Source organism: Cebus imitator, unplaced genomic scaffold (assembly GCF_001604975.1).
Source record: "Cebus imitator isolate Cc_AM_T3 unplaced genomic scaffold, Cebus_imitator-1.0 Scaffold117, whole genome shotgun sequence".
Classification (NCBI taxonomy): domain Eukaryota; kingdom Metazoa; phylum Chordata; class Mammalia; order Primates; family Cebidae; genus Cebus; species Cebus imitator.
In genome coordinates this window covers 8,978,181-9,001,966 of record NW_016107432.1, presented here as the reverse complement: position 1 = coordinate 9,001,966, position 23,786 = coordinate 8,978,181, and the positions used below count along the sequence as shown (strand labels likewise).

General features: G+C 54.3%; 1 protein-coding gene across 1 annotated transcript in view; it reads left to right on the top strand.

The window, feature by feature from the left end:
* Positions 1–226: 226 nt before the first annotated feature.
* NSG1 (neuronal vesicle trafficking associated 1) overlaps positions 227–23,786 on the top strand; it is a 32,127-nt gene continuing 8,567 nt past the window's right edge. Inside the window, exons 1-4 of the mRNA XM_017539160.2 lie at positions 227–1,120; positions 1,544–1,698; positions 5,275–5,391; positions 21,331–21,441. Coding sequence (XP_017394649.1) covers positions 1,570–1,698; positions 5,275–5,391; positions 21,331–21,441 — 357 coding nt within the window. The 5' untranslated portion in view covers positions 227–1,120; positions 1,544–1,569. The remainder of the gene's footprint in view (positions 1,121–1,543; positions 1,699–5,274; positions 5,392–21,330; positions 21,442–23,786) is intronic.

The following is a 23,786-nucleotide window of genomic DNA, read 5'->3' as shown; positions in this document are numbered from 1 at the left end:
CCCGCGCGGGCCCCACTCCCATTTCGGCCTCGCCCCTACACCCCATAGTCTCTCATCTGTGAGTCCTGCGGGCCGAACGGTTTGGAGGTCTGCAAACAAGACCCTCTCTGGAAACCTGCAACAGCGGCCGTGCTCGGGGTTTGGGGGCGCAGGTCAGGCTAAAACCACCCCGCTTCTCTCTGCTTCTCCGTATCGTCCCAGCGGCCCCTCCTCTGTGCCCAGAATGCTAGGGTGGCGGCTGCAGTGGGGACCTCCGCTTTCTCTTCCGACCAGACAGGAGGAACCTTTCGCCTCCCTCGGGGCGGCGCACTGAGCGCTCTTGGCCCAGAACACCTTCCCTCCCACTGCCTGGGGCAGTCCTGCCTGGGGCACCCGCACCCTAACCCTGGGAGAGCGCTGCTCCCGCCTCGCGCACCACTGAAAACCTCTCCTTGTCGGTCCGCACCCCCTTTATACGCGGACGCGCCCTCTTTTGGTCGCCCCCTCCCCAACCCAGCGCTAAGGCGCGCTCTGCTCAGGTCCCCGCCACCGCCCAGCGCCTTCAGGACCCATACCCTCAAACCCTAGAGCGTTCTCAGGGTCCCCAGGTGGGCGCGGCGCGCTGCGGGCGGGGACCCTCTCTGCACCTCCCCGCACCTCTGGGGATCGCTCCGTCCCTAGGGCTCTCCACCTCTCCCTTTTCCTTTCTAAGCGCCTTGCGCCCAGGCCGCCGCCCGGGGGTGGCGCAGCCCGCAGCCCTCCCGCCCCGGGCACCTTCCGCCGCTCCGAGACCCCCGTCGGGGCGCGTCCTCTCCCCTTTTCCCGTCCCCTCCCCGGGCTCGGCGCGAGCGCGAGGTCCCTGGGGACACTCCCGCCCAGCCCCGCACTCCTTTGTGCGGCGGGGCGGGCGCTGCGTCAAGGCGGAGGCGCGGCCACACGCGCGCACCCACCCGCGCGCACTCAGCCCCCGGGAGCGGCAGGAAGGGAGGCGGCGGCGCGAGGAGGAGGGAGCGGCCGCGGAGCCCAATCGCTCGCTCTGCTGCCCGGGCCCGCGCGCGGCGCCTCCTCCGCCATTGCTGCGAGCAGGAGCAGGCGACGCGGAGCTCGGAGCGCGGAGCGGACCTGCCGGAGCCGGGCGTGGGTGAGTGCGGCCGGCCGCACCCGGTCTCGCCGAGGACAGACCTTGCGGGCCGGGGAGCGGGGCCCGGGGGATGCTTATCTCCCCGAGTGCGCGGGACGGGGCTGTGGACGGCGGGTCGCCAGGGCTCTGTGGCCCCAGGACCCGGGACCGGGTCTGGAGGGGCTGGGCTGGGGCGGCGCCCCCTCCCCTGGCCGCGGTGCGCCCTTGCGCCCGGCGCTTGGGTCCTGCGAGATGAGGGTCTAGAAATACACAGCTACCCCCGTCCCCCGCATCTGGCGGTGACCGCCGCGTCCCCACAACCCCTCCCGGAGAGGAAGCGGGGCTGGCGAGCTCGCGGATCCGGGACGACAGTGGGTGTGGGTGCCCGCCTCCCCCTGTCCCCGGTCTTGCTCGCGGTGACTCCTCACGGCCCTCCCTCCGCAGGCTGCAGCCTCGGAGCTCCCGGAAAGATGGTGAAGTTGGGGAACAATTTTGCGGAGAAGGGCACCAAGCAGCCGCTGCTGGAGGATGGCTTCGACACCATTCCCCTGATGACGCCCCTCGATGTCAATCAGCTGCAGTTCCCGCCCCCGGATAAGGTAAGCCACCCCCCGCCCCTCCACGTTGCCCTGTGTGCACCCCCAAATCTCACGGCGGCCGCAACAAAAGAAACGCGCCGCGTGCGCTGGGTACACGAAGTGGGGGCGGGCTCGGGAGGCAGGAGGGAGCGCAGCGAGGACAATGTACCCGCGCGGGATTCTGGATCGGGGGATGTTGGGGGCCTTGGTTTAGATGATAGCCTCGTCCTGACAGTGCAACGCGGTGCGGCCAGATGCCCTCGCGTTTTTCCTGGGAATCTCCTCCGAGAGGATCTTGGCCCCGCAGCTGCCCGCTCCTCCCTTGCTCCGTGGTCCCAGGGGATCTGAAAGGGGGCGGTGGGGTGGTGGTGGGGAACCTAGGGGCGGGCGAGGCTGCTCTGGTGCCTTCACGGGTGGGGCAGTTTCAGCCTGACTTGCCCCACCGAGACGAGGGAGCGCTCTCCTTGGTCAGATGGCCCCCCCACCCCCAGCGCTGAATTCTTCTGGCCCTTTCTACCTGCCCCTGCCAGCCTGGCGCTAGGTGCAGGTGGGTGGGTGTGCGCGCTCACACAGGGCCTCCTTCCTCTTTGTTCCTTTTGTGAAATCTCCAAATAAGTGCCTGGGCTCGCTCAGTGTTGGTGTCACTAGGAACAACCATTCATCTACCTTTCTCCAAAGTGTTTTCTGCTGAATTTAAAGAATCCCCTCTTTTTGAATATAACATCCAATTAAGTAATTTCTACTTGCTAAGAATAATATTTCCAAGAGTTAATACTTGAAAATGTAAATAGATCTTTGCATGTCTAGGCGATTGTGCTGTAAACTCACATCTGAGACCATAAACACAGCATCTTGCTGCTGCATACAAAACACCCCAGCTACTAATAATTCCCGGAACTGATTTTCTATTTATTTTCTCACTTAGTCGCTGGTGAAGGGGCTCTGAGTCAGAGTTCTGCCTTCCTTCCAGCAAGTTAGTGATTGCTGACAGGGTGGGTGTTGTGGGGTGGCGGTGTCCCGGTGGGGGTCCTAACCCGGTGAAGGTGTCCTCCTAGTTCTATTGTGTATGTTATGGGGAGAGGGATGCTGGAGCAGGGAAGGGGCTGGCAGCAGGCGTTTCAGTTCAAGAAAGGGGGTCAGCTGGCCACACCTGTGCCCCGCAGGCCTGAGGCCTCAGCTTCTGCTTCACCCCTCCCTGTCTAGGCAACAAGACTTGTCCAGTTAGCAGGGCCTGGCCCCCAGGCTCCCACGGCCCCTTCTGCCACGTACCCCAGCTGCTCTGCTGAGGAGCAGTAGCACCTGTGCCAGGAACTCCGTGTGCTGAGGCAGCACCTCTATCAGGCGATTTCCCTTGCTGGGCCTCAGCCTCCTCTCTCGTCCTGTCTGTTCCTTTCAGGCAGGTATGAAATCCTCATCAGCTAATCAGGTTGACCAGGAGTAGCCTGGACAGCTTGGAATGGTGATGAGTCTCCTCCCTGCAAGTGTCCAGAGGGGGGCAGTCAGCAGGGTGCTCCTCCCAGGACCATTCTCTTCTCGGGAGCATCCCTGCCGGTTGCCCCCTTCCAGCCAGGACCGAGTGTGGGTACAATGGTTACGGCTCTTGGGATCATTTTCCAGGAGGTTTCTAAGGTCACAAGGAGGAAACTGAGTCTCAGAGCATTTATGGGACATGCCCAAGGTCACTGGGCTGAAGGTTACAATCCTCCAGGATGCAGAAGTTTCTGGCAGTGCCTCTTACTCCACCCTGCTTGGAGCCAGACGTCTCTCATGCAAGAGCAACGTGTTGCTAACACTCAGAGTTCAGGGAGGTGATGTCACCTGCTCCAGGTGACATGGCTTCCGGGGGGTGGTGACACAGTTGGGTTGTAAACGGGACTCTGTGCTGAGAACGTTTATGGAGTGCTGAGGTGCTGGAGGTGCAGCGGTGACAGCAGTCACGGTGCTGGCAGCAGAGTCAGGGCTGGCCTCCCCTGACATTTGCTGGACGCTTATTCTGCACCAGGAACTATTCTGACAGTTTCGCAGGTTTAAATTCCTCTAATGAGTTGACACTGCCATGAGGGCACTACCAATGTTACCCCCATTTTGCCGATGTGGAAGTGCAGGGATGGAGGGTTTGAGAACTGCCCAAGGTCACCTAGCCTGTTAGTGGCAGGTACGGATAAAGTCCAGGTCGACAGAATATTGATGGGGTCCCCACGTGGGGCGGAGTTGTCCATGGGTTTTCCTCCTCCTCAACAGTAGCTTGTTCCCATTCATGGGCCAGTCTAGGCCTGTGTGCTCAAGGTCACATGGCTAATTGTGTCCAGTTGGGGTTTGAGGATGGCAGGGTGACACTCAACCACTGCCTCAAGAAATGTGTGCCTCACAGGAGTGAGTGCCCAGGCCAACCCATGCCATGCCAAGCCCCCCCCCCTCCACTGCAGGAGCACTGTGGGAAAAGGAGTTGGCAGGTGGGGGCCAAGTATTACAAGGTTTATGGCTCTTGGGATCATTTTTCAGTGACATCTGGAATGATCTCTGCTGTTCTTCCTCTGCTCTGGGGGTCACAGCGCAGGCTGAGAGGTCCTCTGGCTGCCCGCCCAGGGCTGACCATCCCCAGTTGCTGGGGTCTCCTTGTTCTGGTCTGGGCGCCACCATCGTGTAGAGAGGATGACGGACAGCCGAATGCAGGGGCTCATCCCTCGGGGGAGGAAGAACATGGGGGTGGCTGGCTGTCTCCAGTCCAACAGCCTCTCCTGGAGCCTGGCTTGGGGAGTGGGGTTTGGGGATTAGAGACCTGTAACCCCTTGATGCTGCTCTTGAACACCTGCCAGTCCAGTGGGACAGAGAAGTAAACAGTCCCTGGCAACGGGTGTGGGGAGTGATGAAGGGAGTGCCGGTGAGGCCAGGGCTGTGAGCGTCCCAGGGCGGGAGGCTTCCTGGGTCCATCTGAAGCTGCTGGGGTGTAGGGCAGATGCAAGGGCTGGTTTCCAGGTTGGAAAAACATCCTTCTGCTTCACAGTAAGGGGTGGAGGGGAATGAGCAGGGAGACCCTTTGGGGGCTGTGGCAGGGGCAGGGGGAGAGGAGGATGTCGGGTGGAGACAAAGACCCCGGATCTGTTTCCTGGCAGGCTGGCGGCCAGCTTCTCCAGCCAGTCCTGGAGGGATGCGGACAGTGCCCTCAGACCTCCTCTTCTGTGCCCATGGTGGCACAGCAAGGCTAGTGAAAAAGCAGATGCAGCCTCCCAACTCCCTGGGCCAAGCCAGGCTTTGGCTCTGGTGGGTGGAAGGAGCACTGGGCTAGGAGTCAGATGCCAGGCTGCATCCCCGCCCTGCCGCCTATGAGCCTCGTGACCTTGGCCAATGAGCTTAACTTCTGTGCCCCTCGGTTATAATATTTCCCTCCTGGGATGGCTAGCAGGATGATTAATGGGTCAGTTCTCTGAAAGTCCTGGCACAGAGGAGATTTCCAAAAAATAGTGGCTGTTCTCATTCTTCTTGTGAATTGCTTCCTGGCAAAATGGTGACTTTGAACGTGGGAGTTCCCAGACCCACCCTCTTTGGGCAGATATGTCTGAATGCATCTGACTTTTGTTTCTCTGTTTCCTGGATAAGGTGGTCGTGAAAACTAAGACCGAGTATGAACCTGACCGCAAGAAAGGGAAAGCACGTCCTCCCCAGATTGCTGAGTTCACCGTCAGCATCACAGAGGGTGTCACCGAGAGGTTTAAGGTGAGTGGCCCTGTGGCGGGTGGCATGCTGCTTTTGTCCCCAGAAGGGGTCTGCTGAGTGGCAGAGATGACCTACAGGGAGGGCCAGGCTCTGACACCGTCTCACTGGGCTGATCCCAGCTGTGCACACCCAGCAGCTTCTGGCTGCCTGCCAAGATGTCCTTGTGGTTTTTGACAATTTCTTTTTTCTTTTCCTCTTCCAAATGATCACATATTACTTATTTTCATAACAGGGAAAACCCACCCACGAACTTTCTTTTAGACAAAGGTTATACACATATGAAAAATCACTTGCCAAGCATTAAAATATTTACTTAACAGTTCCAGGAAGGAAGCAGACAGTCACAAAAAGATAACTCACAGCACTGATGACATGCCGGACAGGGCTCCTGGCCCTTTACCTAGTGAGCTCCTGGCCAGGAGGTGCCAGGAGGATTGCTGGCATCCAGGAGGGTATACCGCACCCAGGTATAAGCCATTTTACAGGCAGAGAGGTTGAGGCAGAGAATGGTCGCAGCTCTCCACAGCAGAGCCAGGATCCGATCTGCAGGGGGCCTGGCTCCGGGCTGTGTGTATCCTCTGTCCTTCCCCTCTCCTGACGGGATGAAGGGGTGCTGCTGGAGTGGGTGGGAGGAGCCTTCTTGCCAGCCTGGCTCTCTTCAGAGGTGGCGTTGGTTGAAGAACAAGTTGGGGTATTGATCAGGAAACTCCTTGTTTGGGAGACATGAGGACAAGGGTAAAACAGTGGCCTCATCCAGATTCCAGGGGGTGAATTGAGAGATATCGGTGGGTCCCAGACCTTGAAGAGTGGCCCTGTCTGGCTCTCTGGTCACCCTCCACTTGGCAGTGTGAGTGGTTTGCTTATGCAGGGGACACAGGGACTCCCACCCCCACCCCCCCGCAGTTTCCGGAGCACCTGTGTGTATGGCGTCATGTTTGATCTCTGTGACAACCTTGTGGATCACAGAAGGCAGGGCTGTGGGCCATCCTTGGTTAATAGATAAAGTTGAAGCCACGGAGTGACTGGGGAGGCCAGGGTGCAATCTGACTTCCAGTCCTCCTCCTTCCCGCCGCCACACAGAGGCCCCAGGAGTATTGCTGAGGGCTATTACTTGTGTCAGCTCATTGAATCCTCGTAACGGTAGGTACTATTCGTATTACCGGTGTTACAGATGGGGAAGTTGAGGCACAGGGCAGTCTGTGTCTGCCCCTGCTGGTATGTAAGGATGTCATGTATGCTGAGAGGCTCTTACGGTGGCTCCTGGCCTGGCAGTTCATATGCGTTTGAGGTTCATGGCCAGGACCAAGATGTACTGACCTGAGGTTAACACCTGTCTTCTGCGCTGGCCAGTGGGATTAGCGTGTGCCTTATCTGCTGCCACTTACCTGTCCTGCCCCATCCGCACCCTGGGATTGGCTGCTGCCCCCCGTGGAGGCAGGAGTGGCCTCGATTTCAAGGTCACGGTGTCCCCTGTCCTGATGGCCAAATGCTGTCTGATGTCTGAGTGTGTCTGGGTTTCTCAGGCCCGGCTTGCCCTTTGCTTTCCCAATCCTGGCGTTTTAGGTTACCACAGAGTGGGTGCCATGCGGCACTTGAACAGCGATTCCTTCATCTGTTGAGTGTCTGTGGTGTGCCAGGCTCTGTCCCCAACCTCTGGTGTCCTTCATTCGTACTTTTCCCACATGACCACCTGAGGCAGGTCCCCAGGTCTCTTGCCTAAAGAATGGGTGACGCATATTTGCCATCAGGGCCCTCAGCAGCGGTGGCTGGGACTCTGGTTACCGGGCCCCTGTTGCCCAGAACCTGAAGGCTCAGAAGAGCGCAGGCGGCTGTCCTCCCAGGGCAAGGGCAGATCACACCTCTGCCAGGAAGCCTCCTGGGTCCCTCAGGTGTGACGAACCTCACACTCATTTCCAGTGCCCTCGGTAGCGAGGCAGCAACAGCATCTGACAGTCGCCGAGTACTCTGTGAGCCAGACCCTGCTTCATGCTCCTGTATTCATGTTATCTCATTTAATCTTCACAAACACCTCAGGAGGTAGGTGCCATCATAGCTCCATTTTACATCGAGGGGAAACTGAGGCAGAAAGCCGTGGTAGCCTGCGCTCGGCTGTGGCACAAGAGGTCCTTGGTTTCTTGGAGAAGTGGGTTTGTGAGGGAGTGCTCACTCCAGGTGCCATCGCTGTTAGGCCATTCCGCTTCTACAAATCCTTTTCCTTTGTTGATTCAAAACCCTTGGTCTGTTGTCTTGAGCCACATGTGGTGCCCTCCTTCCCCATTCCCGAGGCGGTCAGAGACATGGCAGGCTCAGGTACCCCAAAAGTCTCCTCATGGACAAGTTCTTTTTCTTGTTTCTTTCTAAGTCCTGGCTTCCAGGCCCCCTTCCCTGAGGTGCCCTCTTTCGAGGGTCTGGGTTGGGCTGCCTTCCCTTTGGGTGTGAGGCCTGTGACTGCGTGTCCCGGCAAGGTCCGTTGGTGTGGCCCTTCCAAGCATAGGCCCCTCTACTTGAACTGGTGACCCGAGGAGGGAAACCAGGCCATGGAGACCCCCTGGGCCAAGAATATCAGCCAAAAATAGAGGCTAAGGGACTCTTTGTGCAGACAGAACTTACTCATCAGCTGCTCCGTGCCAGCCACGGTAAGAGCTCCTTGATATCATCGCCTCTCTGGCGCTTCCTGCATGCACAGTAACAGCTTGATAAGTAAATGGATGACTAATCGTGCTGCTGGCCTCCCGTGAATGGGGGACTTGGCGACATTTCCTGGGTCTGCCCATGGGACCCTGCTTGTTGAGTAAGTTCCGTGGCAGCTCATCGGATGGAGCCCTGTCCCAGGGCCATGCTTGCGTGTAACAGGTGATGCCTGCCAGTTCTCACCAAGTCACACAGGTGACCTGCTCAAGGCCACACTGTCAGTGAGTGGCAGGGGCAGACTAGGAGCTGGGCAGCTGGCTCTAGAAGCCTGTTGCTGGGGCATACCTCATGCCACTGGCTCACCCAGGAAGCCCGTAGGCTGGGTTTTTGCAGCTGAACACCTTGCATTCTAAGAGATCTGTTTTGTGTGCCTGCTCCGAGGCCCTTCTCAGCTGGGAAGAAGATTTACCTAGTTCCCTGCCCGCTTGCCGTGGGGTGGATGACAGGCAACCTCCAAAGTGCCATTGCCCCAGGTGTCTCTGGAGCCACCTGAGTCAGTATCACTTGAAGTTTGATTTTAACACAGCTACCCTGAACCCCGGGACAGGTGTTTTAACAAACGCCTTCCAGATGATCCTAACGTAGCCTGAGTTTTGGAACCTTTCTGGATGGGGGTGAGTTCTAGCACATTAGCAGGGAAGGATGAGGGGAGCTGGTGCCTTCGGGGAATGCTAAGGGTGTCCGCCTTTCTGGAATGTTCTCCAGCTTTTTATTGCCAGTTAGAGTTCTGGCATCCCTGAACATGTGCACACAGTGAGGCGTGCTGCTGTTGCGTGAAGCTATAGCTGGTTGAGGGCTGGGGGTCTCTCCTTCTGAAACTGGGGAGCATGTGGGGCACAGGCTATGCTGGAGATGCAGGCATGATGGGGGGTCCTGGATGGAGATCTGCCCTTCCTGGCTTGTGTGCCTCCTGCCAGCGCCCAGTCGAAGCTGTCGTTGGGACGGAGCGTCTTCCTCGTCTACTGGTGACTGGGCAGCTTCTGTGCAGCTCCCAGGCCAGCCGTCATCTTATTTCTTTCATCTCCATGCGTGAATCGCATCTCACCTTTCAGATGTTGAAGTGACGGGTAAATCCTATGTCCGCTCTGTCTCTAACTTGTGTAGCTCAGGAGCACCCATCATTAAGGCCTTTGGATGGCATCTTTGAAATGGAGGAGTGTCTTTTTGGATGCAGCTTTCTGACTGTCACTCGGGGATTCATCTGTTGGCTGTGAGGTTGCTAGGCTGGTTGCTAGGTAACTGCTGACTGGGAGAAGGTTCTCCACCGCACGGGGACGACAGGAGGACTCCCCCAGCGGCAGCCAGCGACTTGGGCTTCCAAAGAGGTTCTTGTCAACAAGGAAAGCATTCGCTTAATTAATTGGAGGTGTATTTATGCTGAGAATAAACACTGGCTGAGATGTTTCCCAAATTAACCAAACCTAAACATTTCTGAAATTGCACTTCCCCACTGACGCCTGCAGAGCAGCGGGTCGGGGCTGCTGGGGCCGCTGCCTGCAGTTCTCCTTCTGGTCTGGAGACTGTCATGAGGGGCCGTCATTCTGCAGGTGACAGGAAGGTCCCCTCAGAGCCTGCTCCAGCCCTTTGTGCTTTGTGGCTCCGGGGATGGCTGGCTGCTGACACTGGAGAGGTCTCCATACCTGTGGTTTGCCTGTGATGTCAGTTCAGGTTTGGGTGGTCCAGCCTCGCCCCTCGCCGGGTACCACGTCGCCTTGGGGCCTTGAGAGGTTCCAAGGTCGGCTTTGCACCGGAACGCTTCACCGCCAGCAGAGCTGGGGAGCATGTTGGCAGGAGAGACTGTGTCAGTCTGCGTGGTGCTCGTGGTTGGCAGTGCAGACTGATGGGGGTGTCCCTCTGCGTCCTGTCACAGAGGACTCTGGGTGGTTTGTGTCTTCTCCTCACATCCCTTGTGACCTTGAGCTTCCTGCATGCCCATCTGTTTCCACGCTCTCCAGTGATCTCCTGGTGTGTTTCAAGATGCATTTCTTAAATATTTATGAACAGTGATGCCGTTTCCTTGGCATTCAGCAGTGGGGGTGGGGGTTCTTCCCATGGGGATGGCATTGGAGACCCTGAAAGTGTGTGTGGACGCCCCCTCACCTTCAGCTGTGCGAGCATCTTGTGGGATCCTGTGGCTTGGTTGGGAGCCCACCTTCCCCAGGCCAGCTGTAGTGGGGGGCTTTGGCTGGACTGGATACCACGTGGGTTGAGTCATCTGTGTGTATGTGTCTGTGTGTGTGTATGTGTCTGTGTGTTCACTTTTGTGTGGGTTACCTAAAATATTTAGTGCTGTAAACGCTTGAAGATTCGGAATTCATCTTCTTTTTCCAAGTTTTTTTCCCTTTTTTTTTTTTTTTTAACCGCATTACTCAGCAGAAATGCTCATTTCCTTCTCCCTCCTCCGAGGGGAGGAGGAGGGGGAGAGTGACAGCAGCTGCCCAGTGCCATCGACCGGCGCCATCGACCTGGTGCATGGCCGGGCTCGGGGCACCACGAGCACTGTCTCTTTCACTGTGAATGACAGTCTCTGATGGCTGACTCTGCTGTCCTGATTTTGTAGGTGGGGAATGAAGGCCAGAAGTTAAGGAACAGGCCCAAGGTCACCCAGCTAATGAGGGTGACACATCAAAGCCCACTGTGCTTCATCCTCCACACCAGTGGGGCCTGTAGGGCGACTCCCCTGTGGTCCCTGAGCTGGGCAGTGGCCCCTGACCAGAGAGGGCAGACGGGAGCACAGCGAGGGCTGATGTCACTCAGGCTTCTGGTCTGTCCAGACGGTGAGCATTCTGAGAATGAGGCCATGGGCCACTGCCTTTCACTTGAGTGACCACGTAACTCTTGGCCCAGGCGGGGCCCTTCTGTGAGTGACAGCGGACACAGTGAGTGGTCAGGATGCTGGGTGGTGGCCATCACCCAGGACCCCTGGGCCTCGAGGACACATGTTCCCTCCTTATCAACTCATGATAAATGCACGCTGAGGCCCAGCTCCTGTTTATATTTCTCAGTTCCTGGCTGTTCTTTCTGGAAAGCATTCCTCAGGGTTCCCTTGCCTCCTGCTTGGGCTCACGGTCTCTTGTCAGGATCCCTGCAGTAGGTTTGTGACACCTTCAGCCTTTCGCCTCTCTCCTCTGGCCCATTCTGTAAATAATTGTGGTAAAACATAAAACTTACCTCTTTAAAGTAGAGCCATGTTCCATTCAGTGCCATTTAATACACTCACTGGCTTTCCAACCATCATCATGAACCAGTTCCAGCACCTTTTTCTTTTCTTTTTTTTTGAGACAGAGTCTTGCTCTGTCACCCAGGCTGGAGTGCGGTGGCTTGATCTTGGCTCACTGCAACCTCCGCCTCCTGGGTTCAAGCAGTTCTCCTGCCTCAGCCTCCTGAGTAGCTGGGACTACAGGCACTCACCACCACACCCAGCTAATTTTTGTATTTTTTGTGGAGGTGGGGTTCCATCATGTTGCCCAGGCTGGTCTCAAACTCCTGGAGTCAAGCAATCCTCCCGCCTTGGCATCCCAAAGTGCTGGGATTACAAGTGTGAGCCACCACACCTGGCTGTGTTTTTGTTGTTGAGTTGTAAGAGTTCCTTATATAGTTTGGATACTAAGCTCTAATGTGATTTGTAAATATTTTCAACCATTCTGTAGGTTCTTTTTTCACTTTCTTGCTAGTTTCTTTGATGCACAAAATTTTAAATTTTGGTGAAGGATCATTTGTTTTTTCTTCTGTTGTTTGAATTTTTGGAGCTATACCTATCTAAGATAGTGGTCCCCAACCTTTTTGACACCAGGGACTGGTTTTGTGGAAGACAGTTTTTCCACCGACCAGGGAGTGGGGGATGTTTTTGGGATGTAACTGTTTGACCTCTGATCATCAGGCATTAGATACTCATGAGGATCATCAGGCGTTAGATTCTCATAAGGAGTACACAACCTAGGTCCCTTGCATGTACAGTTCACAATAAGGTTCATGCTTCTATGAGAATCTAATGCTGCCACTGATCTGACAGGATGCAGAGCTCAGGTAGTAATATGTACTCACCCACTGCTCACCTCCTGTTGTGTAACCCAGTTCCTAACAGGCCATGGACTGTTACTGGTCTGTAGCCTGGGGGTTGGGGAGCCCTGATCTAAGACACCATTGCTAAATCCCCTGAAGATTCTTTCTCCTGTGTTTTCTTCTAAGAGTTTTATGGCTTAGCTTTTATATTTAGATATTTGACTAATTTGAGTTAATTTTTATATATGGTGTGAGGTAAGGGTCAATACCATTCTTTTTCATGTGGTCCCAACACAATTGTTGAAGAGACTATTCTTTCCTAATTGAATGGTCTTGACCCCCTTATTGAAAATTGGTTGATCATGGATTCATAGTTTTGTTTCTGGACTCTTGATTGTATTCCATGGATTTATATATCTAGTCTTATGCCAGTACCACTCCATTTTGATTACTGTAGCTTTGTAGTAAGTTTTAAAATTGAGAACTCCTCCAATTTGTTCTTTGTTTTCCAAACTGGTTTTGAAAACAGTTTTGGCTCTTTAAGGTCTCTTACAATTTCCATTTTGTGCAAACAATAATAACAAAAGGCTTTTAGGTTGTTGACAGAGATGGTTTTGAATCTGTAGATCAGTTTGGAAAGTGTTCCCATCCTAACAATATTAAGTTTTCCAATCTGTGAGCACAGGGTCTATTTCCTTTTATTTATGTCCTCTTTAATTTCATTCAAAAATTTATTATAGTTTCAGTGTACAAATCCCTTCACTTTTTAATGTAGGCAATAAACTACAGAGATATTAGTGGTACTTGTGATTTTGTCACTAATGCAAATCACAGGTGTTTTTATATCACATTGCAGTTGTTGCCAAGATCTTGGGACAGTGTTTATTGCTCATGGTTCCTTTGAAGCCACAGTATCAGATCTTGTTCAGTGATCATAAACACCACACACACACACACACACACACACACACACACATTTTGAGACAGAGTCTTGCTGTGTCACCCAGACTGGAGTGGAGTGGTGTGTTCTCGACTCACTGCGACCTCCACCTTCCAGGTTCAAGCTCTTCTCCTGCCTCAGCCTCCTGAGTGGTAGCTGGGCATGCGCCACCATGCCCAGCTAATTTTTGTATTCTTAGTAGAGACGGGGTTTCACCATGTTGGCTAGGCTGGTCTCGAACTCTTGACCTTGTGATCCACCCACCTCAGCCTCCCAAAGTGCTGGGATTACAGGCATGAACCACTGCACCAGGTGCAACACATATATATTATATCACAAATTTAGATTTTTGTAATATTTTGATACCAGTATTTCAGTATAATCAGTTTTCTTTGCAAGTCTATGTATTGTGTTTTATGCATTTCAAACACCATTCTAAGGATTTGTGGTTTCACCTAGCTGCCAAAGAGGTCAGTGATACAAACCTGGTGGAGCCCTGCACCCGCTGCTCCAGTGCACTGTCCCTATAACGCCCACAGCAGTGGGGGCTGGACCACCTCTGGCCACCTCAGGGCATCTGTGGGACGCACAGCAATGAGTACAAATCCCTGCACAACAGCTATAATCCCATTGTCTCCTGCTTTAGAGCTTCTGTTGACAGCTGCAGAGAAGTGATGTAAATATCGGGATAATGTAGACTGCTGTAATACACACATGCGTGCGCATCAGTGGTAGACATCTGTCCTTCACACGACTGCTTGTGCTGTGAGAAATGCTAGTTTGTCACAAAGTGGCAGTTGCCTCCTGGAGTCTGGCAACACCTAGGACCTGTCTGGTTCCAGTGTCTTGGTGTGGCAGACAGGCACCTTTGTCACGGGCTCGTGTCCCCTCTCCAGCAGGATGTGCGATGCTGCAGCTACACTGACTACACACACTGGGGTTTTCTGATGCTTCAGGCGTGTGGCACAAACTGTTTCTCCCTGCTGGACTTCCATTGCCCTCCTCCCTGGTAAGCTCCTCCTCCTTTGGGACATGGACGCCGCCTCCCAGAAGCCTTCCCTGGCAAAATTAGTGGGGCTGACTCTTTAGCAGTTCTCGGCCTGTGTTGGGAAGAGTTAACACCAGGGTGACACTGTTGGACCCTATAGCCCTGCTGGGCTGCTCAGCCATGTCAAAGCACCTGAGAATGTCCCCTGGCTGCCTGGGGATTCTTAAGAAGGAAGGAGGCAGGGACTTTCGGGAATGAGGTGGTCTGGCCTTCATAGGCCCCTTCCTTCATTTGAAAAAAAAAAAGAAAATTTAGACTGTTTTGGTCTAAAGATGAATATAGTCTAGGCTGGGTTCCTTAGTATATCTTTACCAGTATCATTATGATGATGATTTTTTTGAGACAGGGCCTCACTTTGCCACCCAGACTGGTGTGTAGTGGCACCATCTCAGCTCACTTCAGCCTCAAACTCTCAGGCTGAAGCGATCCTCCCAAATCAGCCTCCTGAGCAGCTGGGACCACAGGCGTGCACCCCCATGCCCAGCTAATTTTTTTTTTTTTTTTGTAGAGATGAGTTATCCCTATGTTGCCCAGGCTGATCTAAACTCCTGGGCTCAAATGATCCTCTTGCCCTGGCCTCCCAAAGTGCTGGGATTACAGGCATGAGCCGCAGCATCCAGCCTGCTATTCTTACTTTTTTCCTTTAATTTTTTTTTTTTTTTCCCGAGATGGGGTTTTGCTCTGTAGCCCATCTGCTCTGTAGCAGGCTGGAGTGCAGTCTGCGATCTTGGCCCGCTATAACCTCCACCTCCCGGGTTCCAATGACTCTCCTGCCTCAGCCCCTCAAGTAGCTGGGATTGCAGACACTCACCACCACGCCTGGTTAATTTTTGTATTTTCTATTTATTTATTTATTTATTTTTGAGATGGAGTCTTGCTCTGTCACCCAGGCTGGAGTGCAGTGGCTCAATCTCGGCTCACTACAACTTCTGCCTCCCAGGTTCAAGCAATTCTCCTGACTCAGCTTCCCGAGTAGCTGGGACCACAGGTGCTCACCACCATACCCGGCTAATTCTTTTGTATTTTTAGTAGAGACGAGTTTCACCATATTGGCCACGCTGGTCTCAAACTCCTGACCTCGTGATCTGCCCGCCAAGGCCTCCCAAAGATCTGGGATTGCAGGCGTGAGCCACCATGCCTGGCTAATTTTTATATTTTTAGCAGAGACAGGGTTTCACCATGTTGGCCAGGCTGGTCTCGAACTCCTGACCTCAGGTGATCCGCCCACCTCAGTCTACCAAAGTGCTGGAATTAGGCATGAGCCAAGGTGCCTGGCCTTTCTCTTTTGATTTTGAAACAAAGTTAAACTTAAACATGCTTGTGGGTTCCTGTAGGCACTGTGGGCCCTGCCTCCGGGCCCCGAGCTTCCTGTGCCTGATGGAGACATGAGCCCTGGAAAAAAGACTCAGCTTCTAAGAAAATGTGCTTCTCCCAATCAAGAGACTGCGGGGCCCACCTGGAGAAGCCAGGCGAGAGAGTCAGACATTGTCCATCAACCCACGGGGCGGGGACGGGAGACCAGTCCTGGAGTCACTTCCTTCCCCAGGCCGGATCGTTTGCTTAATAAAACCAACACAGCCTGCACCTCCTGAAAACTAAATCCATGTTCTGTTTGATGTGTAGACATTATTCTGGGTCGGCTCCAGGTGTCCAAGAGTTGCTCAGTATGTGCTCATTAGGAGATGGAGTATCTGCTGATTGTATTCATTCATTTATTCATTCACTCATTCATTTACTCATCCACTCACGCATGCACTCACTCATGCACTGAACATGCAGGAGGCATCTTCTCTGTGCCAGATGTGTGAATCACAGTCCTGCCCTCAGGGGCTCCATCTGTGGGGGAAGATGAACTTGACAGAAGCGGTGAGTATAACAAATTACCACCATGGCAGGGCTGAAGACAGCACACGGGAATTCTTCCCAGGCCTGAAAGTCCGCAGACCTAAGTCAGTTTCACTGGGCCAAAGTCGAGGGGTGTTCAGGGCCCTGCTCTGCCCAGAGGTTCTCTGAGAGACACTGTGTCGCTGCCTCTTCTGTCTTCTGGAACTGCGTGGGGCTCGAGGTCCCTTTCCCCGCCTTCACATCCTGCAGCTCAGTGTCGTCAGGCTTCTCTCTGCTCTTCTGTCTACACGTGTCCGCCTCCTCACCTTCCTCTGCTCCCCTGCTAGAGGACACCTTTAGGGCTCACCTAACCTTCCAGGATAATCTCCACTTCTCAAGGCCCTTGACTTGATTGCATCAGAAAGTCCCTTGCCACCATATACGCTTCTGGGGTTAGGACCTGGGTGTCTTTGGGGCCATTATTCAGCCAACAACAGCCAGTTTGCCTGGGCCCAGTCATGTACATCGGAGCCTCAGTTCCCCCTTTGTAAAACGCAGTCAGTAGTGCTGCCTTGCAGGCGTTGTATAAGGAGTATGCAGACTTTAAACTGCTGACCTGTGTGTGCAAGGCGGTGGACAGATGTCTCCAGAGCGCCTCCTAATGGAAGTGTTTTGTTGTGAGAGTATAAAGTCTGGGGGGTGTAGCTCGGGAGCCCCCAGGAATTCCGCCCAGAAGTGGAATCCTTTGTTTATCCCCTTGATTCCAGCTTAGGCTGCATGCAGATGATATCTGGAGAGTTTAAAACTTGTTATGCTGGCCAGGTGCGGTGGCTCATGCCTGTAATCCCATCACTTTGGGAGGCCGAGGTGGGCGGATCACCTGAGGTCAGGAGTTCAAGACCAGCCTGGCCAACATGGAGAAACCCCGTCTCTACAAAAATACAAAAATTAGCCAAGCATGATGGTGGGTGACTGTAATTCCAGCTACTCGGGAAGCTGAGGTGAGAGAACTGCTTAAAACCTGGGAGGCGGAGGTTACAGTGAGCTGAGATTGTGCCATTGCACTCCAGTTTAGGTGACAGAGTGAGACTCCGTCTCAAAAACAAACAAAACAACAAAAAAACTTGCCATGCCACTGTCACTACTTGGGGTGGAGTCTGGACGGTGGGGACATTAGAGCCTCCCATGATTCTCATTGGCAGCCACAGTTGAGTCCGATTTGCACCCAGGCTAGGGTCGCTGTGAGTGGCTGCCACTTCTCTTTTTTTTCGTAGCAACAGGGGCCTCTTAGGACCACCTGGGACCTGACGGCCGACTTGAAGGTGCTGGCTTTTCAGTGAGAAGGCCTTTGTTATGTGTAAAGAAAGGCATTGGATCGGACGGTCTCCTTTTCTGCCCAGCGTGGAGACTGTGACATTGTGTGGGAGCTGGGCTCCTGTCGGGTAACAAGGGCTCGCCCAGCTCACCATGCCCACTGTTTGCCAGCCCTGGGGTCTCCTGCACACCCCTCTGTCGATGCAGGTGTGGGGCCGGCATCCCCTTTTCACAGGAAACCAGGGTTGGGGCAGATGCCCTTTGCGGGGTCACTGTGTGTGGCTGAGCAGGCCAGGATCTCAGGGCTGTCTTGCTTAGTCCCCGGCTAGTTCATTCATCTTTTGACTCAAGTTTTTTTTTTTTTTTTTGAGAGAGTCTCACTCTGTCACCCAGGCTGGAGTGCAATGGGGTGATCTCAGTTCACTGCATCCTCTGCCTCCCAGGTTCCAGCGATTCTCCTGCCTCAGCCTCCTGAGTAGCTGGGACTACGAGTGCCCACCACCACGCCCGGCTAATTTTTGTATTTTTAGTAGAGATGGGGTTTCACCATGTTAGCCAAGGTGATCTCAATTGCCTGACCTCAGGTGATCTGCCCGCCTCGGCCTCTCAAAGTGCTGGGATTACAGGCGTGAGCCATCACGCCTGCCCAAGTGTTTATAAATTGGTTGAAAGATGGATTTGCTGATGGTCATGGTTCTCCAAGATGCTTATGGTCATGGCATGTTGTTGCAGAGAAAACTTAAAAGACACTTCAAGGTCCTAGAGGAAACGCTGATGTCTGGCTCAGTAACTTCATCATTTGTTCCAGAATCCTTCTAAGTATCTCATGGGGAGGGGACAGGGACTTACGAACGTCTCCAAACTGTGACACCCTTTTATTTCACTTTAATTAGGAAAAAATAGATGCTGGGTTCCTTGGTGCCTGCATGCACGGTTGGTGTCCTGAGAGAGGCAGGGATGTTCCAGAGCTTTCCTGGGGTGGGGGCCTGGCCAGGGCTTTGAAGGGCAAGGAGGAGAGAGGCCAGTGCAGCCTGGCGTGCCGCGGAAGGAACGGGGTCGTGGCAGAGAGAATGTGGGCAGGTGAGGGGAGCCAGTCCTGACCCCTCTGAAGTCACTCTGCTCTTAGGGGCCCCCATAATAAAGTGGGGGGACTCAGAGCAACAGAAATTTACTCCCCCAGTACTAGAGGCCAGAAGTCTGAGATCAAGGTGTCGGCAGAGCTGTACTCCCTGGAAAAACTGCAGCGGAAACTCCGTCTTTGTGACTCCTAGTTCCTGGAGGTTGCCACCATCGTTGGCTTTGCTGTGTAGACACAGTGCTCTAATTCCTTCGTCCTCACGTGGCCCTCTCCCCATGTGCGTGTCTGTCTGCATCCAAATTTCCTCTTTTGATAAGGACATGCCAGTCTGGTTGGATTAGGACACGCCCTGATGGCCTCATTTGCAAAGACCCTATTTCATAATCAGGTCCCACTCACCTCAGCATCTCTATGGGAGGGGCCCAGCAGGCTCTCAACACTTGCTCTCTGGTCCTTCTCCTGGGATGCGTCAGCGGGTGAGGCATGGTTCCCCCACTGGGCGATGAGATGTGGGGCCCAGAGAGGCCAGGCGACCTGTTCAAGATCACACAGTCAGCCGCTCACAGGATTCAGCTCCGAGCCAGGTTCTGGAAAGGCCCGGGGCCCTCTCTTAAGGCCATGGTCCCCACGCTGTGCCCTGCAGTGGCCGAGGAGAGCCCAGCCCTAGGGTCTGCATAGTGCAGTGGGAAGAGAGAGCTCCCCTGTGGGCTGCGCTTTGCCACACCCTGGGCCGCCCCGCTGCTGACTCTCCCTGGATGTATTTCTTTAACCTCTCCCCTTGGCTGTTCAGGGACTGTGGCTGTTATTTGACGGTTCTGCCAGCTCCTCAGCCATCAGGCCCAGGATCTTGCAGGAAACGCTTGGCCAGGTTTCAGAGGACACCCCTGAGGAGGTGGTTCCCCCACAGCCCTGCAGGAGAGAGCGAGCCTTATTTATTTATTTATTTATTTTTTTGAGATGGAGTTTCGCTCTTGGTGCCCAGGCTGGAGTGCAATCTCAGCTCACTGCAACCTCCGCCTCCAGGATTCAAGCAATTCTCCTGCCTCTGCCTCCCACATAGCTGGGATTACAGGCATAGCCACTATGCCTGGCTAATTTTGTATATTTAATAGAGACAGGGTTTCTCCATGTTAGTCAGGCTGGTCTTGAACTCCTGACCTCAGGTGATCCGCACAGCTCGGCCTCCCTTAGTGCTGGGATTACAGGCATGAGTCACCACACCCGGCCAGCAGGGGGTTATTTTTAAACCTAGATAGATGAGGTGCCGGAGCCAAACTGATGTGGCTTCCCAACTGGAGAAAGAGCTTTAACGACGCCCCATCTCTTCAGGGACCTGAAACCCTCTTCTGACAGGACGTCTTCCCATGTGGTGGCTTGGGCTGCTCCTCAGAAGAATGTTTTCAGATGCAAAGAGTAAAATGTAAAGGGTTATGCAGGAGGCCGGCTAGATGGAGCCCAGCCCTCCTGGACCGCCCTGAGTGAGGCAGCCCTGCAGTGTGGACTGTGGAGAAAGGCAGGCAGGTAGCTGGGCCCCGGGCATGGTGGCCCCAGCTGAGCGTGAGACAGGGCAGCTGGCTTGGAAGGTTGAGAGCCCACCCTGCTGTCTGCCAGGTGTGACCCCGGGCCAGCGAGGAAAGGAGAGTGATGGTAACAGCAGCCACAGCACACGGCTCCCTCATGCTCCTCCCGCCCAGGCGCTGTCCTCGGCGTCCTGGGACTGTCCCTGGGAAGTGCTCCTTTCACTGCCATTCACGGGCTGGAGCTGGGTGCTGTACTCCTGGCCAGCGAGCTAGAGCCACAGGGTGCTCCGGCCCCTGCCCAGAACCTGTCCCGACCCCAGGCACTGTCAGGGCTTGTGGCTGTCATTCACAGGAGCAGCTGGCCCTTCCCCGGCTGGGCCCCTGCCACTGCCTCTGGCTGCCATGTGTGTCAGATGGCTGCACCTTCCTTCTTCTTTTTTTTTTTTTGAGATGGAGTCTTGCTCTGTTGCCCAGGCTGGAGTGCAGTGACGCGATCTCGGCTCACTACAACCTCCACCTCCCAGGTTCAAGCAATTCTCCTGCCTCAGCCTCCCAAGTAACTGGGACTAGAGGCATGTGCTACCACACCCAGCTAATTTTTGTATTTTTAGTAGAGACAGGGTTTCACCATGTTGGCCAGGCTGATGTCGAACTCCTGACCTCAGGTGATCCACCCGCCTTGGCCTCCCAAAGTGCTGGATTACAGGCGTGAGCCACCGTGCCTGGCCCGTTTTGGCTTTGAGACATACTCATACCTGCCAGGCTCCCTTGGAGCCAGGTGAGTGCCTTCAAGGTCCAGGTCCAGTGTCACCTAGTGACCCATGCCCCACACCCTCCAGTCGGGTCAGAGTGTCCCCCTCCAAGCCAGCTGTCTTGCATGCTGTCGTTAGCTCGTCTGTAAACACCAGCTGAACACCTACTGTGTGCTGGGGTTGTCTAGTGCTCAGCACACCTCGGTGAAGAAAACCGAACTCCTGTCCCTGAGGACACCAACCACACAGGAAACCGCCGAGGGTGAAGGCTGATGGGGCTGCAGAAGTTCTGTCTTTCCTGGTCCCATGCAAAAGCAGGCTGGTGTCTGTGCGACACGCGTCCCAGCACTGAGCCCAGGGCTCAGGACGCGTTTGCTGAGCGGCTACTTGGCTGGTAGCTGAGGCACCAGGGCCCTGATGGGCAGTGGGAGCCGCAGCCCAAACCTGCTCCTCAGACAGACACGTGTCTAAGTGGCCGGAGAGCTGCTTGGGCAACAGTGAGGCTTTCTCACATCTGTACCCTCTACGCAGGACCTGGGTACTAAAAATAACTAATTTAAAATGAAGGTGACTTATGAATATGGTGAAAAATTAAAATGTTCCAAAAAATTACCCGGTGAAAAGTGATGCTCCTCACCTCTCGTTCCCAGCCACCCTCCCCAGGTTGTTCCAGAGATGGCCTCTGCACGTGTCGTGTGTGTGGCCTGCGTGTGCGGGTGTGTGTGCCTGCGCTGCTGCCTGCGCCCTGACGGTCCTGCCTCTGCCCACAGGTCTCTGTGCTGGTCCTCTTCGCCCTGGCCTTCCTCACCTGTGTCGTCTTCCTGGTCGTCTACAAGGTGTACAAGTATGACCGCGCCTGCCCCGATGGGTTCGTCCTCAAGGTAAAGCTCCGTTTCCCCCCAGGGGCCCCGGGACGCCTTTGCACCCCTTGTTCTCTCCCTTGAACTCAAGGCTGCTTTGGCCGTCTCCCCCAGCTGGCCCAGAGATAGGCCTTCGAGCAGCAGGGGCCAGTGCCAGGAGTGGCCCTGCTGAAGGCCACCTGGAGAGCAGGGCAGGTAGGCAGGGGGCACACGGGACCACAGAAAGGAAACTCCTGGACTTGGCCCCTGGGAACTGACCTCAGCAGTCTGGGGAAGGGCCCTCCTCGAAAGTGGGCACAGCCAGGGGCTGCCGAGGGAAATGCCCATGGTGAGATCTACTGGGTCCCAGCGGATGGCTCTGGGGGAGGAAGAGGGGACCATGTCCGCCTCATGAAAGAGGAGAGGATGTACTGGGGGAAGCCAAGGCCCAGGGAGAGGAAGGCCTTGCCCAAGGCCACTCAGGGACTAGGGAACAGGGCTGGGGGCACAACCCCTCCTGAGCTGTGTCCCTCTTCTGCTGGTCCCACCGTGGGAGCCACACTGGTGCTGAGCTGTCTACAGGCTTGGAAATGGTCGCTTTGCATACATAATGCTCATTCCAAAAAGCCCACAAGTGGCACGCAAGGCAACATGACTCAAGAAAAGAAAGGGAGGGCCGGGCGTGTTGGCTTACGCCTGTAACCCCGGCACTTTGGGAGGCCAAGGCGGGTGGATCACGAGGTCAGGAGTTTGAGACTAGTCTGGCCAACACGGTGAAACCCAGTCTCTACAAAAAATACAACAAATTAGCCGGGCATGGTGGTGTGCGCCGGTAGTCCCAGCCTGGCACCTGGCCAGGCATCGTCTCAAGAAATGCATTGTTATGTGATTCCGTTACTGCGCCCACCTCAGAGAGTGTACTGTACACACCCACGTGGCCCGGCCTGCCACACGCCCGGGCTGTAGGGTACGGCCCGCCGCTCCTGGGCTGCAAACCTGGACATCATGCTACTGCACCGAACACTGTAGGCAGTTGTCACACGATTTGTGTATCTGAACATAGAAGAGGTACAGTGAAAACACGGTATAAAAGATAATACGTGGCCCGCCTTCACAGGGCAGTTCCATCATGAAGGCAGCTTGCAGGGCAGGAGGCTGCTCGGGTGAGCGAGGGAGGGAGGAGTGGTGCGTGAATGTGAAGGCCTCGGCATGGCCGTGTACTGCGGTGACTGAGTGAACGCTGGACACAGGCTACGCTCGATTCATAACATACTTTTCTGTCTTCAGTAGTAAATGAACCTGCGCTCACTGTAACCTTTTTACTTGATAAACTTTTCTATTTTTTCTCAAGGCGGAGTCTCGCTCTGTCGCCTAGACTGGAGTGCGATGGTGCCATCTCGGCTCACTGTAACCTCTGCCTCCCAGGTTCCAGCAATTCTCCTGCCTCAGCCTCCCCAAGTAGCTGGGATTACAAGCGTGCGCCACCACGCCTGGCTAATTTTTGTATTTTTAGTAGAGACGGGTTTCACCATGTTGGCCAGGCTGGTCTCGAACTCCTGACCTCAGGTGATCCACCTTCCTCAGCCTCCCAAAGTGCTGGGATTACAGGCATGAGCCATCATGCCCAGCCCATAAACTTTTAAACTTTTAAGTTTTTGACTCTTTTGTAATAACACTTAGCTTAAAACTCAAACACATAACACAGCTGTATATTATTTTTCTTCACATCTTTATTCTATAACGTGTTTCCTATTTAAAACATTTTTAGTTTTTTACTTTTAACACATTTTTGTTAAACGCTAAGGACACAGACACACACATTAGCGAGGCCTGTGCAGGGTCAGGATCAACAGTATCGCTGCCTTCCACCCATGCCCTGACCCACTGGAAGGTCTTCAGAGGTGGTGATGGGCACAGAGGCTGACGCCTGGAATCCCAGCAGATCACCTGAGGTCAAGAGTTCAAGACCAGCCTGGCCAATATGGTGAAACCCTATCTCTACTAAAAATACAAAAATGAGCCAGGCATGGTGGTGGACACCCATAATCCCCACTAGATGGGGGGCTGAGGCAGGAATCACTTGAACCTGGCCGGCAGTGGTTGCAGTGAGCCGAGATTGCACTACTGCATTCCATCCTGGGTGACAGAGTGAGACTCTGTCTAAAAAAAAACAACAAAAAACAAAACAAAACAATGACTTCTTCCAGAATCCCTCCTGAAGGAGCTGCCCAGGGCTGTTTTACAGTTAACGTTTTAATAAGTAGGCATATACTCGACAATACTGATAAAAAGTCAGTATGGTAACATACACCAGTAACGTAGTCATTTATCATCACTGTCAAGTATTGTGTACCGTACATAATTGTATGTGCAAGACTTTTGTACAG